This window comes from Carettochelys insculpta, chromosome 6, assembly GCF_033958435.1.
Source record: "Carettochelys insculpta isolate YL-2023 chromosome 6, ASM3395843v1, whole genome shotgun sequence".
NCBI classification, from domain to species: Eukaryota; Metazoa; Chordata; order Testudines; family Carettochelyidae; genus Carettochelys; species Carettochelys insculpta.
This window is the reverse complement of record NC_134142.1, coordinates 125,789,817-125,808,078: the sequence shown is the minus strand read 5'-3', so window position 1 is coordinate 125,808,078 and position 18,262 is coordinate 125,789,817. Positions and strand designations below refer to the sequence as shown.

The window sequence follows — 18,262 nt, the reverse complement described above, 5'->3', positions numbered from 1 at the left end:
TTCACTCATTTGCCGTGTAACTGACCAGTGCCAGGAGAGGGGACCCCATGTGCCCAGCCCCCCGGAGCTGTGTCCAACGTCTGCTACAGACACGGCAGAGGGGATGGTCTGGGAAACATGAGGAAACCAGCAGGTCCCAGTCAGGGTTCGCTCTCATTTGTTCCATCTGGGGGGATAAATTCTGCTACACACACGGAGGCCTGTGAGGATGTGCACCGCCAATAGACACAGGCTGCCGCCCGGGGGAGCTGCAGGTGCTCAGCAAACCAGCTGGGCAGCACCTGACTCCCCTGCGGGCAGCCTCCAGGGAACACAGCTCCCTACAAAGCTCGTAACACTCCAAAGACACCCAGACCGGGGAACCCGCACCAACAGGTCTGGGAAGGTATCGCTTGCCTTCCAAGGAAAAGCTGGCAGCAAATCCACGCGGGTGAAGTCTGCCAGCTTTATTCACTGCTTCAGGATCGGTGTTACTCCTCCGCCACGCCAGCATGCGGGGGCTGTTCCTCAAGAGACTCCCCTGAGGGCTTCACAGACGAAACCCTTTCACCCTGGTTAATGTTTAGAAAATTGCAGCACGGGGGCAGCCAAAAGCCAGGGCAGCCTGGAACACAGACAAGTAAAGAACAGTAACAGAGAGAAAGCCAGACGAGTCTAAATACTATCAAACCCCAAAGCAGTCAAGCAGCACTTTAAAGACTAACAAAATAATTTATTAGGTGATGAGCTTTTGTGGGACAGACCCACTGTCCCAACAGGTGTGAGACAGGGATGTCTGCTCTCTCCACTCCTTTTCCTTATAGCTATGGATTGGATTATGCTAAAAACAACAAGCGGACACCAGAGGGGTATTCAGTGGCCCTTCTCTCGTCAATTAGAGGGTATCGATTTTGCTGATGACATTGCTCTCCTGGCACATCGGCATGAGCATATGGACAGCAAAGCTGCAGCACTGGATAGCGCTGCCTCAAAGGCAGGCCTGAAAATCAGTGGATGTAAAACTAGAACTATGAGGGTCAACCACACTAAACAAGACAACACCACTTTAGGGGGAGAGACCCTCGAAGGCGTCGCACAACTTACTTACCTCGGTGGTGCTGTGAATAAAGACGGTGGTGCTGACCTAGACTTCAAATCCAGGATTGGCAACGCCACAGCAGCATTTCAACCTCTGTGGCCAGTATGGAGGTCACACAACATCTCTGTTGAAACAGAGCTGAGAATCTTCAGTTCAAACGTAAAGTCCGTCCAGCTGTGTGCCTGGGAATCCTGGCGCACCACAAGGTCCTCAACACACAAACTGCAGACGTTTTTGAAGAGATGCCTGAGGTACATATTACAAATAAGATGGCAAGACAAAGTCACGAATCAACATCTGTGGACACGAACCGGCCAAGAGCCAGTGGGGATCCAAATAAAAAGGAGAAAATGGGGATGGCTGGGACATACCTTGAGGAAACCCCCATCCAGCATTGTTCGACATGCCCTGAAATGGAATCCTCAGGGGAAACGCAGCCGAGGAAGACCCCGAATAACATGGAGGAGATCTACAGTCACGGAAGCAAAAGAACTGGGATATTCATGGGGCCAGATTGAAGCCCTTGCCCAAGATAGAACCAGGTGGAGGAGCCTCGTGGATGACCTATGCCCCACTTGGGGTTCACGGGTTTAACTAACTAACTTGAAAGTGCTGCTTGACTGCTTTTTTGTTTTGAAAGTAAAGAACAAGCGCTCCTGGAAGATTTTAGCCAGGTGCAGGTGGAGTAACTGGGAAGGGAAGAGCACAAGAAGGTGAATTTCAGAGTGACCCCCAAGCTGCAGTACAGGAGGGTTTGAAGATGCTGCTCGGAAACGACAGAATACGATCAAAACGAAAAGCAGTCAAGGAGCACTTTAAAGACTAGCATCACCTAATCAACTATTTTGCTAGTCTTTAAAGTGCTGCTCGACTGCTTTTCGTTTTGATCGTGTATAGACCAGCCCGGCTCCCTCTCTGTTACTATTCCATAGAATACGATGTGATGGAGGGGGGGGTGCAGGGGTGAGACTCAGGCTGGATGTGGGAGACAAGCAGAGCAGCTCCCAGTGGCTAAGGATGACCCTGGGGCTATAACCTGGGCTGGCAGGTAACACCTCAGCCCTGAACAAAGAGGAGGGTGGAGCCGAGCTGGGTTTGAATCAGAGGCGGCAGTTAGAAGCTGGGGAGAGGGAGCTGGAAGGCAGCCAGCCTGGCGAGGGGGAAGCTACACCCCAGAGGGGCACCCCTTGGGCGCCTCTCCCCAGGACGGGTTGGAAGGACTGTCTTTGGCTGCTGTACTGACGCTTCTGTGAGAAACTGGGCATCTGTTGCCTCCCTCATAAACCTCCTGTTGTATCTGCTGAGTGAGAGTCACTCCTGCCAGTGGATGGGGTGCAGTGCATGGGGACCCCTGAACCCCATCACATACAGGGAGGCCTTCTCCTCCCCGGCCACCCTGCCGCGACCCTGAGGGGTCCGCCTTGCGGTGCTGCTTTGGGGCAGAGTCTGGTTTCTGAAATGAAGCAGCGACTCTTGCCCACGCATGGCAGGCGGATCGTAGTGGGACGCGCATTTCCAATGCACAAGGGGACTGCAAGGCCTTGAGAAGGTCCGGGACTGTGGACGCACTCAGCCAGGGAGACCTGGCAGGTAAGTCCTCGGTAGCGCACTCCTGGGCAGGGTCACCAAGCAGACGGTATCTCCTAGTAGAACGAAAGCCCTTGTGAGGGGTCCCCAGGATGCCACGGGGACCCCCCAGCCTTCCCAACTCTCCAGCGGGTCACACCACAAGCCTTGGGGTGAAGGGGTCATCGCTGCCTGGCCAGCCGGGGTAGCTGCTCCTTCGTGGCATGTGAGTGTCTGTGTTCCCAGCCCCCAAGGGATTCCACTAGCACACAGCAACAGAGCACCTCAGTTACAAACACCGGGGAAAGAGAGGTGTGACAACGGGGGGCCCTGGGGGATGTGCAGGCGGGGGGCACTCAGTGTGCCGGGTGCTCCTGGGATAACGAGAGGAGGGCAGAGGGAGAGGCCTGATGCCCGGCAGACCCAGCTCCCTGGCATGGCCGGGTCTGGCCTGCAGGAGGACAATGGGCTGTGGAGAGGGGACCCTGGTGACCTGCCCAGCCGGGGGTGGAGTGCGGCAGGAAAGACGCCCCAAATGCCCCCGGGCTGTGGAAAGAGAAGCGCTCTGGGTGCACCTCACCTCCAGCCAAAGCCATGAGTGCCAGCCACCCCCGTCCCAAACGCGGCGGGAGACAACCCCTGGGAGCCACCGCGCAAACGGCTTTTCTCTTGTACTGCCCTCTCTTGAGGCCTGGCTCCCTGCAAAGACACACACAGCGAGGCGGCCTCCCCCCATCGCTCCCAGCCCCCCACTGACCCCCCATCGCTCCCAGCCCCCCACTGACCCCCCATCACTCCCAGCCCCCCACTGCCTCCCCCATCGCTCCTGGCCCCCCCACTCCCCTATCGCTCCCAACCCCCCCACTGCCTCCCCCCTCATTGCTTCCAGCCCCCACTGCCCCCTCCCATCGCTCCCATCCCCTACTGCCTCCCCCATCGTTCCCAGCCCCCCCACTGCCCCTCCCTCCATTGCTCCCAGCCCCCACTGCCCCTCCCCCATCGCTCCCAGCCCCCCACTGACCCCCCATCACTCCCAGCCCCCCACTGCCTCCCCCATCGCTCCTGGCCCCCCCACTCCCCTATTGCTCCCAACCCCCCCACTGCCTCCCCCCTCATTGCTTCCAGCCCTCACTGCCCCCTCCCATCGCTCCCATCCCCCCCATCGCTCCCAGCCCCCCACTGCCCCTCCCTCCATTGCTCCCAGCCCCCACTGCCCCTCCCCCATCGCTCCCATCCCCCCACTTCTCCCCACTGCCTCTCCCCCATCGCTCGCCTGCTCCTCCCCCGCGGTACTGTGCCCCTCTCCCCCGGCCTAACCCCGCCCAAGGCCCCGCCCCCAGCTGTAGTCCCGCCCCTCCCGGTCCGGGACCGACGCCAGCTGAGGGCAACTGCTTCAGCAGCTGCCTCTGCGCATGCGCGACAAGAGCCCGTCGGCGCCCTGGGTTCCCGGGCTCGTTGCTTCCAGTTCTCTGATTGGCCGGCCGGGCCGGGCCCCGCTCTGATTGGCTGGAGGGCGCAGGCCGGCGTGCGAGACGGCGGGGCCGGGGCAGCATGGCCGGGGAGCGCGGGCAGGTGCGGGGGGGCGGGCAGGTCTCCCCCACCCCTGGCCGCTCCTCCTGCCCCCCGGGTCTCCCATCCCCCCAGAGCCCCCCGCCCCCGACCTGCCCCCCCAGTCTCCCATCCCCCCCAGAGCCCCCCACCCCCGACCTGCCCCCCCGGTCTCCCATCCCCCCGGTCTCCCATCCCCCCAGAGCCCCCCGCCCCCGACCTGCCCCCCCGGGTCTCCCATCCGCCCAGCGCCCCCCCCACCTAACTGCCCCCCGGCTCCCTGCTCCACCGGCCCCCCTCGCCCCCCGTTTACTCCTCCCATCCCCCAGCGCCCCCCGCCCCCGACCTGCCCCCCCCGGTCTCCCATCCCCCCAGAGCCCCCCGCCCCCGATCTGCCTCCCCTCGGTCTCCCATCCCCCCGGTCTCCCATCCCCCCAGAGCCCCCCGCCCCCGACCTGCCCCTCCCCGGTCTCCCATCCCCCCAGAGCCTCCCGCCCCCGACCTGCCCCCCCAGTCTCCCATCCCCCCCAGAGCCCCCCACCCCCGACCTGCCCCCCCGGTCTCCCATCCCCCCGGTCTCCCATCCCCCCAGAGCCCCCCGCCCCCGACCTGCCCCCCCGGGTCTCCCATCCGCCCAGCGCCCCCCCCACCTAACTGCCCCCCGGCTCCCTGCTCCACCGGCCCCCCTCGCCCCCCGTTTACTCCTCCCATCCCCCAGCACCCCCCGCCCCCGACCTGCCCTCTGGATCTCCCCCCCAGCGCCCCTCCCGGTCCTCTACCTAACTGCCCCCTGCTCCACTGGCCCCCCGCCCCCCACTTACCCCCCGGTCTCCCCCCCCGACCTGCCCCCCGCCGCCCCGGGGTCCCTGCTCCCACCCCCTGGCCACGGTGCGCTGACTCGAGCGCCGCATCCCGGGGTGCGGGGTCCCGGGCTGGGGCGTTGGGGTCACGTGTCCCCCGGTTCCCGCAGGAGCCGCCGTCCACGGTGCAGATCTCGGCCGCTGAGGAGCCGGGAGCAGAGCGGGGGGCGCCCGCGGGGTTCACCTTCAGCGCTGAGCCCTCCCTGGAGGACATGTGAGTTACCCCGCCCTGCCCGGGGCCCCTCTGCCGCTCCCCTGCCCCCCGCCCTGCCTGGGGCCCCCCACCCTCCTGGACCCCCCTCTGCCCCCAACTCCCTGCCTTGCTGGGGGTCCCCATTCTCCACCCTGCCATGGCCTCCTCTACTGCCCCCCCAACCCCCGGCCCTGCCGGGGACCCCCTCTGCCCCACCCCTGCCCTGCCAAGGGACATCCTCTGCCCTGCTATGGCCTCCCCCTCTCCCCCCTGTGCCCTGCTGGGGGCCCCCTCAGTCCCCCCACCAGGAGCACCCACTTCTGCCCTGCCATGGTCTCCTCCCCTGCCCTCCTGCCTTACTGGGGCCCCCCTCTGTCCCCCCACCCCCAGCCCAGCAGCTCACGCCTTCCCCCTCTCCCTGCCCAGCCGGCGGCTGCAGGCAGAGTTCGTGGCCGAGCGCGGCTGGTGCCAGTTCCATCAGCCCCGGAACCTGGTGCTGGCGCTGGTGGGTGAAGTGGGCGAAGTGGCCGAGCTGTTGTGAGTATGGGGGGTGGGGGTGCTGGGGCAGGACCTAACCTAGCTCCCCCTCCCCTGCAGTGACCCGGTGTGGGAGAGTGGGAGGAGCTGTGGGTGGGTGGAGGTGTGGGTGGTGGAGCCCAGGGGTGGGCGGGGCACTGGGACCCAGTGGCAGATCCCGGGCCGAGGGTGACCTGGTGCGGGTCTCTCCCTGCAGCCAGTGGTAGGTGGAGGGGTGGGTGGTGGAGCCCTGGCCCATGGTGACCTGGTGCGGGTCTCTCCCCACAGCCAGTGGAGGTGGGGGCGGCGGAGCCCTGGCGTGGGGGGGGCGGCGGAGCCCTGGCCCACGGTGACCTGGTGCGGGTCTCTCCCCACAGCCAGTGGCGGGCGGAGGCGCGGGCGGGACTCCCAGGCTGGGCGCCAGGCGAGCGGGCGGCGCTGGCGGAGGAGCTGAGCGATGTGCTGCTGTACCTGGTGTCGCTGGCCCAGCAGTGCCACGTGGACCTGCCCCAGGCTGCCCTGCGCAAGCTGGACCGGAACCGCGCCCGCTACCCGGCCGACCGCGCCCACGGCTCTGCCCGCAAGTACACCCACTACCAGCCCCCACCTGCGGGCGCCTGCCCCCAGGACTGACGCCCGGTGCACAGACGGCAGGATGCAGCCCCTGCTGGGGGCAACGCCGCGCCTGCAGCAGAGGGGGCTGCCCCATGAGCCCCATTTCTCAGCTGCGGCTTCCAGCCCCCCTGTGCTCTGCCCCGAGGCTCTTCTCCCTGCTGTTCTGAAGCAATAAAACCTTCCTTGCGGGCAGCTCTTTCTCCAGCACGTCCATTCTTGGGGCTCCCCCCAGCGCACCCCTGAGGGCTGGAGCAAAGGGGGCTGGTGCCCCCACATGGACAGGGGGAGCTGCGGTGCCAGCACAGGCCGATTTATTGCAGGAGGTGGCTGTGGTGTGGGGCAAAGCCAGGGCTGGGCGGGGGTGCAGGAAGGGGGGAGGCTTTGTAACAGGCTGCCCCAGAGCATCGGCCACGCTCTGTTCTCCTGCTGCTCCATCCAGGCGTTGCTCATGCGGGGGTGGTGCTGTGGCCCCCGAAACCCTCACAGGGCGTCCGACTGCTCCCCCTGGCTCTGCTGCATCTGCGCCTGCATCTTCTGCAGCATCTCCTGCATCCGCCGGAGCTGGGGGAGCGACGGGAGGGGGAAGGGGCGGTCAGGTGGGGGCTGGGTATAGTCCCCCCCTTGGCCTGGATATGACAGGACAGAGACCCCCCACCCCCCCTCACCTCTTCATCCTTCTCCCGGATCAGCTTCTCCGTCTCCGCCAGCGGCAGCAGCGGCAGCTCCGTGGCGCTTTGCCGGGACAGCTTCCTGGGCGGGGAAGAGATGGGATGGGGGGGTCCGGTGTCCCCAGGCTCCCCTCCCCCCCCCCCACAGGGGCCTGCATAGGCTCATTTCTCTGCATCCCAGTGCCTGGCTGCCCAGCACCCGCTGCCCTCAGCCCAGCTCCCGGCTGCCCAGCACCCGCTGCCCCATGGCCTCCGGCTGCCCCCAGCCCGGCTCCCCACTGCCCCATGGCCTCCGGCTGCCCCCAGCCCGGCTCCCGGCTCCCTGGGGGCTCACATGCGGCTGGCGCGGTCGCGGGCGCCCACGCGGGTCAGGCTCTGGATGCACTGTGCCCGGTAGTTCTCGTAGTGGATCTCCTGGGTCACCTCCTTCAGGTCCTGCATGTGGGTCCGAACCAGCATCGTGCGCAGCTTGAGGAAGTCGCAGTGCACCGGGTTCTCCACTGGGGGGCAGTGGGGAGTCAGGGGCCTCGTCCCCGGCTGTGCCCCAGCTGTGCCCTACTGACCCTCTGCCCCTGGCTGGTCCCTGTGTCTCCCAGTACCCACCATTAATCCCAGTATCCCCCATCCACCCCTCTGCCTTGTGGTATTCTCCAATGACTCTCTGCCCCCCATGTTCCTGACACCCCCCTCCACTCCCTCTGCTGCCCCATACCCCCATCTGCCCCCCCAGTGCTCCTTCTGGAGCCCTCTACCCCACAGTGCCCCTCTCAGCCCCATCCCACTCCCAGCCCCAGGGTCCCCACCTTCCACGGCCCCCCAGGGGTACGCCCGCCCCCGGAAGGCCTTCTCTGCGGTTTCCCGGACGATGTTGTTGGAGCCGACGACGGCGAATGGGATGCTGTGCTGGGGGGAGGAGGCAAAGGAGAAGGTTATGGGGTGCTCAGTGCCCCCCCATAAATCCCCCCCCCGGCCCCTCAAACCTTGAGCTCTGCATCTTGGGCCTTGAATGCTTCATCCTCGTCCGAGTCGCAGTCAGGGAACTGGTAGATGCTGATGGCGTTTTCCTCTAGCTGCTCCCGGATCTGGGGGTGTTGGGGGGAGGTGTCACCCCAAAGCTGCCTGCCTGATGCAGACCCATCCCCCGCCCCTGGGAGAAGCTGGGGCTAAGGCAGGAGGGTGGGTCTCTGGCAGAAGGGGGTACAGGAAGATGGGGCTAGGCTGTGGGTAATTTGGGGTGCAAGGAGGGAAACGGGGTGCACTGAGGTGTGGGGGGGCCATGGGACAGAGGATCTGGTTTGGAATTGGGAGGGGGGGCCTGGGGGCTTCGTTGAGGCAACTGGGGTTACAAGGGATGTATGGAGGTGGGGGAACTTGGGCTGCAAGGGGAGACATTTGGGGCACAGGCTGGAAGGGCTTTGGGGTGCTAGGATGGAAATGGGGGGTGCAGGTGGGGGGGGCTGGGGAACACGGGGGGCTGGGGGACCCCCTCCCCCACTCTCACCTTCTCCTTCAAGGCGTCCACCTCCCGGGGGGTCAGGGCGTCGGCTCGGCCGATCACCGGCACAATGTTCACCTTGTGCTGCACAGCCTGCAGGAACGCCACGTCCAGGGGGCGCAGCCTGGCAGGGAGAGAGCAGCCCCCCTGTGCCCTAAGTCCTCCAGAGACGCCCGGGGCTGGGGGCCCCATGTCCCCCCGCCCAGCAGGCCCCCCCGCCCTACCCGTGGCCTAAGTCCTCCAGAGACGCCCGGGGCTGGGGGCCCCATGCCCCCCTGCCCAGCAGGCCCCCCCGCCCTACCCGTGGCCTAAGTCCTCCAGAGACGCCCGGGGCTGGGGGCCCCATGCCCCCCCGCCCAGCAGGCCCCCGCGCCCTACCCGTGGCCTAAGTCCTCCAGAGACGCCCGGGCTGGGGGCCCCATGCCCCCCCGCCCAGCAGGCCCCCCGCCCTACCCGTGGCCTAAGTCCTCCAGAGACGCCCGGGCTGGGGGCCCCATGCCCCCCCGCCCAGCAGGCCCCCCGCCCTACCCGTGGCCTAAGTCCTCCAGAGACGCCCGGGGCTGGGGGCCCCATGCCCCCCCGCCCAGCAGGCCCCCCGCCCTACCCGTGGCCTAAGTCCTCCAGAGACGCCCGGGGCTGGGGGCCACATGCCCCCCCGCCCAGCAGGCCCCCCGCCCTACCCGTGGCCTAAGTCCTCCAGAGACGCCCGGGGCTGGGGGCCCCATGCCCCCCCGCCCAGCAGGCCCCCCGCCCTACCCGTGGCCTAAGTCCTCCAGAGACGCCCGGGGCTGGGGGCCCCATGCCCCCCCGCCCAGCAGGCCCCCCCGCCCTACCCGTGGCCTAAGTCCTCCAGAGACGCCCGGGGCTGGGGGCCCCATGCCCCCCCGCCCAGCAGGCCCCCCGCCCTACCCGTGGCCGAAGGGCGAGAGGAAGTAGAGGCAGCAGTGCACCCGGCCGTCCGTGATGTTCTTGCGGTTCAGGCCGCTCTCGTCCCGGAAGAACTGCTCGAACTGCTGGTCAATATAGTCCACGATGGGAACCCAGCTGGGACCGGGGCGGGGGGGGCAGGGTTAGCGAAGGTCTCCCACAATGCACTGCTCCAGCACATGCCCACACGCACCCAGCCTCCCCCATCCCTGCCGGTCCGTATAGTCCCATATGGCCCTCCAGTTGTGTCCCCCAATGCACTGCTCCAGCGCGCACACGTACCCAGCCTCCCCCATCTTTGCTGGTCAGTATAGTCCTGTATGGCCCTCCAGTTGTGTCCCACAATGCACTGGTTCAGCGCATGCGTGCACGCGCGCGCACACGCGCACACACAGCCTCGCCCCATCCCTGCTGGTCCATATAGTCCCGTATGGCCCTCTAGTTGTGTCCCACAATGCACTGTGCTGACAGCCTCCTTCCCAGGCCTCCTCTATCCCTCCCCCAAGAGCCCCAGGTCCCTGCTGGGTCGTACAGCCCGGTATGAGCACCCAGCCAGGAGCAGGGTAAGAGAGGTTAGAGCCATTCCCCCACAATGCACAGCCCTGGTGCCCCTGACCCCCACTTCTCCCTCCCAGGATCCTGGCTACCCCCCCCAGACCCCAGCTGGGCCTTATATGGAACTGGCCCAGGGAAGAGAAGGGCGGGGCTCACTGAGTGCATCCCACAATGCACTGCTCCACCCAGTCAATATAACCTGCTAGCGACCAGCCCGGGCAGGTCGCTCCTCACCAGTCGGCGTTGTCCACGGCGTCCCCAAAGCCGGGCGTGTCCACCACGGTGAGCTTCACCCGCACACCGCCCTCCTCCAGCTCCGCCGCTCGCCGCTCCATCGCCAGCGTCCGCGGGATGCGGGCTGGGGAGGTGGGGCAGCGCCAGCTGCAGGGCCCCCGCGCCCAGACAGCCACAGGCGCTGCTCCCCCCGCCAGGCCCTGGGCCCCGCACCCCCGTCCTGGCCCCGATCCACCCCCCGGCCCTGGGCCCCGCACCCCTGTCCCGGCCCCGATCCACCCCTGGCCCTGGGCCCCGCACCCCCGTCCTGGCCCGGTCCCTCACCGGCCCCGATCTGCCCTGGGCCCCGCACCCTGTCCCGGCCCCGATCCACCCCTGGCCCTGGGCCCCGCACCCCTGTCCTGGCCCCGATCCACCCCCCGGCCCTGGGCCCCGCACCCCTGTCCTGGCCCCGATCCACCCCCCGGCCCTGGGCCCCGCACCCCTGTCCTGGCCCTCATCCACCCCCCAGCCCTGGGCGCCTCACCCCCGTCCTGGCCCCGATCCATCCCCAGCCCTGGGCGCTGCACCCCAGGCCCGGCCCCTCACCGGCCCCCATCCACGCCCCGCACCCCCATCCCGGCCCCAATCCACCCCCGGCCTTGGGACCTGCTCCACCGTCCTGGCCCCAATCCACCCCTAGCCCTGGGCGCCGCACCCCCCGGCCCAGCCCTGATCCACCCCTGGCCCTGGGTACCGCACCCCCATCCCAGCCCCTTGCTGGCCCTGATCCACCCCTGTCCCAGCCCCTCGCTGGCCCTGATCCACCTTCTGGGCCTGGCTGCCGCACCCCATCCCAGCCCCTCGCCAGCTCCGATCCACCCTGGGCCACCCCAAGCCCTGATCCAGCCCGCCCCCTCGCCAACGCCAATCCACCCCAGAGCCCCAACAAATCTTGATATATCCTTGAGCCCTGATCTACCCCAGGACCCCATGCACCCCTGGGCCCTCCCCCACCCTACCCCAGCCCCCCCAAACTAATCCTGATACCCAGACCCTGCCCCCACTCCAACTCTGACACATGCCCTGCCCCCAAACCCCCTGCCTCACCCCCAAGTCCTGACACACCCACCCAAATGTCTGACCCAGCCCCTGCACCCACCTCACCCCAAATCCCAGTGGGCCTTCCCCTCCACTGCCTGCACCCCGACCCTCCCCCCCAGGCCATGTCCCCATGTTCCCCTCCCCCGCAGCACTCACCCTGGGCATCCAGCAGGGTCCGGTCCTTGTACAGGTCCGTCAGAAACAGGCTGTCGATCAGGGTGGACTTACCCAGCCCGGACTCCCCTGCAGGGTGGGGCGGGGAGGTGAGCCCGGACTCCTGGGTTCTCTGCCCAGCTGCGGGAGGGCAGGTGGTTCGGGAGCGGGGCAGGGAGCCCAGACTCCTGGGTTCTCTCCTGGCCCCAGGTGAGAAGAGGGTTGAAGGCGGGGGAGGGTTAGGGCCGAACTCTTTACCTGCCACCATCAGGGTAAAGTCAAATCCCTTCTTCACCGATTTACGATGCAGCTGATTGGGGAGCGTGGCAAACCCGACGTATTCCTTGTCCTGAGACGGAGGCAGCCAGGGCTGGGCCCTCACACCAGGGCCAGGGCTCAAGAGTCCTGCGCCCCAGCCCCGCTGCCCTCCCAGAGCCACAAGAGAGCCCAGGAGTCCTGGGCCCCGGCCCCGCTGCCCTCCCAGAGCCACAAGAGAGCCCAGGAGTCCTGGGCCCCAGCCCCGCTGCCCTCCCAGAGCCACAAGAGAGCCCAGGAGTCCTGGGCCCCAGCCCTGCTGCCCTCCCAGAGCCACAAGAGAGCCCAGGAGTCCTGGGCCCCGGCCCCGCTGCCCTCCCAGAGCCACAAGAGAGCCCAGGAGTCCTGGGCCCCGGCCCCGCTGCCCTCCCAGAGCCACGAGAGAGCCCAGGAGTCCTGGGCCCTGGCCCCGCTGCCCTCCCAGAGCCACAAGAGAACACAGGAGTCCTGGGCCCCGGCCCCGCTGCCCTCCCAGAGCCACAAGAGAGCCCAGGAGTCCTGGGCCCCGGCCCCGCTGCCCTCCCAGAGCCACAAGAGAGCCCAGGAGTCCTGGGCCCCAGCCCCGCTGCCCTCCCAGAGCCACAAGAGAGCCCAGGAGTCCTGGGCCCCGGCCCCGCTGCCCTCCCAGAGCCACAAGAGAGCCCAGGAGTCCTGGGCCCCGGCCCCGCTGCCCTCCCAGAGCCACGAGAGAACCCAGGAGTCCTGGGCCCAGCCCCTGCCCTGCAGGGTACACTGTGTTTAGTAGGGGGGCAGAGCGCTGATGGCTCTGAGGGAGCTCCCACATATTCCCAGCGGGGGCACTGTGGGGAGGGGGCAGGTGATGGGGGGGGCAGCTCCCAGCAGGGGGCACTGCGGAGACAGGCCGGGGGGAACTCCCAGCAGGGGGCCCTGGGGGGAACAGGCCGGGGGGGGGAGCTCCCAGCAGGGGGTACTGGGGGGGACAGGCCGGGGGGGGGAGCTCCCAGCAGGGGGTACTGGGGGGGACAGGCCGGGGGGGGGAGCTCTCAGCAGGGGGTACTGGGGGGACAGGCCGGGGGAGCTCTCAGCAGGGGGTACTGGGGGGACAGGCCGGGGGAGCTCCCAGCAGCGGGCGCTGGGGGCCGTCAGGGGTCACAGCAGGGGGCTCTGGGGGGCAGGCGCCGGGGGCCGGGGTATTCGGTGGGGCACTCACCATGGTGCTGCAGGTTTGCTCTCGGCTCCGGCTGCACCTGGCGCCTCTGCTCTGCCCACTTCCTCTCACAGCGGGGCGAGGACGGAAACGGTGACGCGCCCAACTGCCGGCCCCCCCCACTCCCGCAGGCCGGCCTGGCCCGGGGGTGCTGCCGCAGGGAGCGGGGGCATCCTCCCCGGGGTGCCGGCCGGCCAGACAGACGGCCAGACAGACGGACACACCGCGCGCCCTTTCCTCTGCCCTGCGTTTATTGGACTCCTGCCCCAAGCCCGGCCCTGGCGCGGCCCCCACGGAGCGTCCCCAGAGTTCACGCTCTCCCCCTGCAGTGCCAGGGAGCCGGGCTTTGGGGGGCTGAGCTGGGTCTCCCCAGGGGCAGCCAGAAAGAGGATTTGCCCAGCAGCCCCAAACCCGACCAGGGGCCCATCTACCCTGGCCTCCCGCCTCCTCCCAGCCCAGCCCCCGCTCCAAGCCACTGGCCCATCCATCCAGGAGGCCTTGGGGGCAGGAGTGGGACGGAGGGGGAATGGATGAGGGGACAGGCTGGAGCTGAGGGGGTGGGGCCAGATGGGGGACTGGTCCTGCCCCCCCGACCCTGCATTTCCCACAGCTGCTCTCGGCCCGTGGCGGCGTCCACGGCTGTGGCGCTCTGAGCTCCCCCATGGGGCGTTCCCTCTGCGCCTCTCCCCGGCCACCTCCTGTGGCAGGTGGGGAACCCCTGTCCTGGGCTCCCCACAGCCAAACGGCCCAGCCGGCTTCCGGCAGCCGGGCCCTGTGTGATGGGCGTCCGGTGTCCCGGCCCAGCCGGCTCCCTGCAGCCGGGCCCTGCGCGATGGGCGTCCGGTGTCCTGGCCCAGCCGGCTTCCGGCAGCCGGGCCCTGTGTGATGGGCATCCGGCGTCCCAGCCCAGCCGGCTCCCTGCAGCCGGGCCCTGTGCGATGGGCGTCCGGTGTCCCGGCCCAGCCGGCTCCCGGCAGTCCGGCCCTGCGCGATGGGCGTCTGGCGTCCCGGCCCAGCCGGCTCCCGGCAGTCCGGCCCTGCGCAATGGGCGTCCGGTGTCCTGGCCCAGCCGGCTCCCGGCAGTCCGGCCCTGCGCGATGGGCGTCCGGTGTCCCGGCCCAGCCGGCTCCCGGCAGCCGGGCCCTGCGCGATGGGCGTCCGGTGTCCTGGCCCAGCCGGCTCCCGGCAATCCGGCCCTGCGCGATGGGCGTCCGGTGACCCGGCCCAGCCGGCTCCCGGCAGTCAGGCCACACCTGGCGGGCGTCCCACGGCCCTGGGCTCTCCAGTCGGCTCAGGGCAGGGCCCGGCTGTGCAGCCACCGGTGCTTGGCCACGTGGGAGCGCTGGCTGAAGCGGCGCCCGCACTCCCCACAGGCGAAGGGCTTCTCGCCGGTGTGCACCTGCCGGTGCTTGAGCAGGTGGGAGCTCTGCCGGAAGCCCTTGCTGCAGTCGCCGCAAGTGAAGGGCCGCTCGCCCAAGTGGCTGGCCTGCTGCTGCAGCAGGTGGGAGCTCTGCTGGAAGGACTTCCCGCACTCCGGGCACTGGGAGGCGTGGCTGGGAGGCGGGCGGCAGGGGGCCAGAGAGGGGGCTGCCCCAGCAGCTGCGGGAGAGAGAGAAGGGAGATCTGGGGGTGCACCCAGGCGTCCTGGCAGCCAGCCTGTGATGGGGTTCCGGGGTCCCCCTGCACTGCACCCCGTCTGCTGGCAGGAGAGACTCTCACTCAGCAGGTACAACAGCAGGTTTATTAGGCAACAGATGTCCAGTTTCTCACAGAAGCGACAGTACAGCAGCCAGAGACAGTCCTTCCAACCTGTCCTGGGGAGAAGACCCCGAGGGGTGCCCCTCTGGGGTGTAGCTTTCCCCCTCCTCAGGCTGGCTGCCTTCCAGCTCCTCTTCCCCTCGCCTCTAACTGCCACCCCCGTTACAAAAACCCAGCTCGGCTCCTCCCTCCTCTTTGTTCAGGCCGAGGTGTTACCTGCCAGTTGTAGCCCCAGGGTCATCCTTAGCCACTGGGAGCTGCTGCTTGCCTTAGACATCCAGCCTGACTCACACATACACCCCCCACTCCATCACATCTCTCCCCCCTTCCAGACCGAACTGAGCGGGGTCACTCAGCCAGTGACTGGGGCAGTTCGGGGCCCTCCCTGCGTGACAGGGCATCGGCTATGGTGTTGTTGTTCCCCTTGACGTGGACCACCTCCATGGCGTAGTCCTGCAGGAGCAGACTCCACCGCAGGAGCTTCGCGTTGGCCCCTTTCATGTGATGCAGCCAGGTCAGGGGTGAGTGATCGGTGTACATGGTGAAACGCCGTCCAAACAGGTACGGCTGCAGCTTCCCCAGTGCCCACACCATGGCCAGACATTCCTTCTCTATGGCCGCGTAGTTCTGCTCCCGGGGCAGCAGCTTCTTACTCAGGTACACGATGGGGTGTTTCTCCCCTTTGTCATTCACCTGCATTAGCACCGCCCCCAGCCCCACGTCTGAGGCATCGGTGAACACCAGGAAGGGTTTGTTGAAGTCTGGATTTGCCAGCACTGGGGCCCTGACCAGAGCCTCCTTCAGCGCGCAGAGGGCCTCTTGGCACTGCTCGGTCCAGACCACCTTGTCAGGCTTTCCCTTTTTACGCAGCTCCGTGAGGGGGGCTGCGATGGAGCTAAAGTGGGGCACAAACCTCCGGTAGTTCCCCGCCATCCCAATGAAGGCCTCGACCTGTTTCTTAGTCTGGGGTGTGGGCCAATCTCTGACAGCCTCCACTTTAGCTGGCTCTGGCTTTAAGCAGCCGCTGCCCACCTTGTGGCCCAGGTAGGTCACCTCAGCCATTCCCACCTTGCACTTCCCTGCCTTGATAGTCAGCCCGGCCTTCTGGAGTCGGTCCAGCACCTGCTTGAGTTGGGACACATGGTCCTCCCACGTCTGGCTGAAGATGCAAATGTCGTCCATGTAAGCCAGGGCAAAGCTCTCCATCCCCTTCAGTAGCTGGTCCACCAGACGCTGGAAGGTAGCAGGTGCCCCCTTGAGGCCAAAGGGCAGGACCAGGAACTTGCAGAGCCCCACAGGGGTGATGAAAGCCGACTTCAGCCGGGCATCTTCGTCTAATGGCACTTGCCAGTACCCCTTGGTGAGGTCTATGGTGGTGAGGTAACGGGCTCCCCCCAGCTTGTCTAAAAGGTCATCAGGCCTGGGCATGGGGTAGGCGTCCGATACAGTGATGGCGTTAAGCTTGCGATAGTCCACACAAAACCGAACAGACCCATCTTTTTTAGGGACTAACACCACGGGAGAGGCCCAGGGGCTGGACGAGGGTTGGATCACCCCCAGAGCCAGCATGTCTTCAACCTCCCGCTCTATGTCCTGAGCCGTCCTCCCTGTGGCTCTGAATGGCACACACTTGATAGGGGCGTGGGTGCCTGTCTCTATTCGGTGGACAGCCAGGTCAGTGCGTCCGGGTCTGTCCGAGAACAGCTGTTGATGCGAATGCAGCACCTCCTTGATCTCCGTCTGCTGGGCAGGGGTCAGCTGGTCTGAGAGGGGAATAGACTCCAGCAAGGAGCCGGCTCCAGTCCTTGTGAGTAAATCCACCAAGGGATCATCCCCCTGCCCCTCCCAGTGTCTGCACACGGCCAGCACCAAGTTCTCTCTGTCCCAGTAAGGTTTCATCATGTTCACATGATAGACCCGGTGGCTGTGGGCCCGGTTTGACAGTTCCACCACGTAATTCACGTCATTTAGCTGTTTGACGACCTTGAAGGGCCCATCCCAGGCCGCTTGCAGCTTTTTCCGCCGCACAGGTACAAGGACCATCACTTGGTCCCCGGTGGCATAGGCTCGGGCCCGGGCGTTACGGTCATACCAGACCTTTTGCTTCCTTTGGGCCATGGAGAGGTTCTCCCTGGCCAGGCCCATGAGCTCGGTGAGTTTTTCCCGGAAGGTCAGTACATACTGTACCACTGACTCCCCTTCAGGAGAGGCCGTCCCCTCCCACTCTTCTCTGAGCAAGTCCAGGGGTCCCCGTACCCTCCTTCCGTACAGCAGCTCAGATGGGGAGAACCCCGTGGATTCCTGGGGCACCTCCCTGTATGCAGACAGCAGGTGGGGTAAGTACTTGTCCCAGTCATGGGGGTATTGATTCATGAAGGTTCTCAGCATCTGCTTGAGAGTCCCATTGAACCTCTCCACCAGCCCATTGGTCTGCGGGTGGTAGGCTGTGGCCCAGGTGTGCCGGACCCCACACTTGTCCCACAAGCTTTGCAGCAGGGCCGACATGAAGTTGGACCCTTGATCTTGAGGACCTCCTTGGGGAACCCCACTCTGCTGAAAATGGACAGCAGTGCATCCGCCACGGTGTCAGCGTCGATAGAGGTCAAGGCCACTGCTTCTGGGTATCGCGTGGCAAAATCTACCACCACCAAAATATATTTCTTCCCCGAACGCGTTGCCTTGCTGAAGGGTCCCACTATGTCCATAGCCACTTTCTGGAAAGGCTTATCTGTGATGGGCAGTGTCACTGCACTCCGGTGTCACTCCGGATCAACTAGAGCCCGCCCTGTCCCCACTACACTCCGGTGTCACTCCGGATCAACTAGAGCCCGCCCTGCCCCACTGCACTCCGGTGTCACTCCGGATCAACTAGAGCCCGCCCTGTCCCCACTGCACTCCGGTGTCACTCCGGATCAACTAGAGCCCGCCCTGCCCCACTGCACTCCGGTGTCACTCCGGATCAACTAGAGCCCGCCCTGTCCCCACTGCACTCCGGTGTCACTCCGGATCAACTAGAGCCTGCCCTGTCCCACTGCACTCCGGTGTCACTCCGGATCAACTAGAGCCCGCCCTGTCCCACTGCACTCCAGTGTCACTCCGGATCAACTAGAGCCCGCCCTGTCCCCACTGCACTCCGGTGTCACGCCGGATCAACTAGAGCCCGCCCTGTCCCACTGCACTCCGGTGTCACTCCGGATCAACTAGAGCCCGCCCTGTCCCACTGCACTCCGGCGTCACTCCGGATCAACTAGAGCCCGCCCTGTCCCCACTGCACTCCGGCGTCACTCCGGATCAACTAGAGCCCGCCCTGTCCCACTGCACTCCGGCGTCACTCCGGATCAACTAGAGCCCGCCCTGTCCCACTGCACTCCAGCGTCACTCCGGATCAACTAGAGCCCGCCCTGTCCCCACTGCACTCCGGTGTCACTCCGGATCAACTAGAGCCCGCCCTGTCCCACTGCACTCCGGTGTCACTCCGGATCAACTAGAGCCCGCCCTGTCCCCACTGCACTCCGGTGTCACTCCGGATC

General features: G+C 66.5%; 2 protein-coding genes and 1 long non-coding RNA gene across 8 annotated transcripts; 1 reads left to right on the top strand and 2 right to left on the bottom strand.

Moving 5' to 3' along the window:
• Positions 1-444: 444 nt before the first annotated feature.
• Positions 445-3,344, bottom strand: LOC142015068 (uncharacterized). Its single transcript, XR_012646088.1, has 5 exons — positions 3,225-3,344; positions 2,648-2,721; positions 1,450-1,547; positions 1,088-1,324; positions 445-604 (listed from the first exon to the last, which is right to left on the bottom strand). It is a non-coding gene; the product is annotated as an uncharacterized LOC142015068 (long non-coding RNA).
• A 732-nt stretch (positions 3,345-4,076) lies between these two features.
• Positions 4,077-6,500, top strand: DCTPP1 (dCTP pyrophosphatase 1). The gene is made up of 4 exons (XM_074998461.1): positions 4,077-4,216; positions 5,163-5,266; positions 5,672-5,782; positions 6,139-6,500. Exons 1-4 carry the CDS (start codon positions 4,196-4,198, stop codon positions 6,392-6,394), a joined length of 492 nt encoding a protein of 163 aa, XP_074854562.1. The 5' UTR covers positions 4,077-4,195; the 3' UTR covers positions 6,395-6,500.
• Positions 6,501-6,671: 171 nt separating this feature from the next.
• SEPTIN1 (septin 1) lies at positions 6,672-13,637 on the bottom strand. 6 transcript variants are annotated; one of them, XM_074998397.1, is made up of 11 exons: positions 12,978-13,637; positions 11,750-11,840; positions 11,495-11,581; positions 10,256-10,379; positions 9,449-9,583; positions 8,546-8,663; positions 8,025-8,126; positions 7,848-7,947; positions 7,379-7,544; positions 7,042-7,126; positions 6,672-6,937 (listed from the first exon to the last, which is right to left on the bottom strand). In XM_074998397.1, the coding sequence occupies exons 1-11, from the start codon at positions 13,635-13,637 to the stop codon at positions 6,857-6,859; spliced, it is 1,749 nt and encodes a 582-aa protein (XP_074854498.1). In that variant the 3' UTR covers positions 6,672-6,856. The 6 variants fall into 6 exon arrangements, with proteins under 6 accessions (XP_074854498.1, XP_074854494.1, XP_074854496.1 ...); XM_074998393.1 differs by having other exon boundaries at positions 11,495-11,840; XM_074998395.1 differs by having other exon boundaries at positions 7,848-7,942; positions 11,495-11,840.
• Between the last annotated feature and the right edge of the window lie 4,625 nt (positions 13,638-18,262).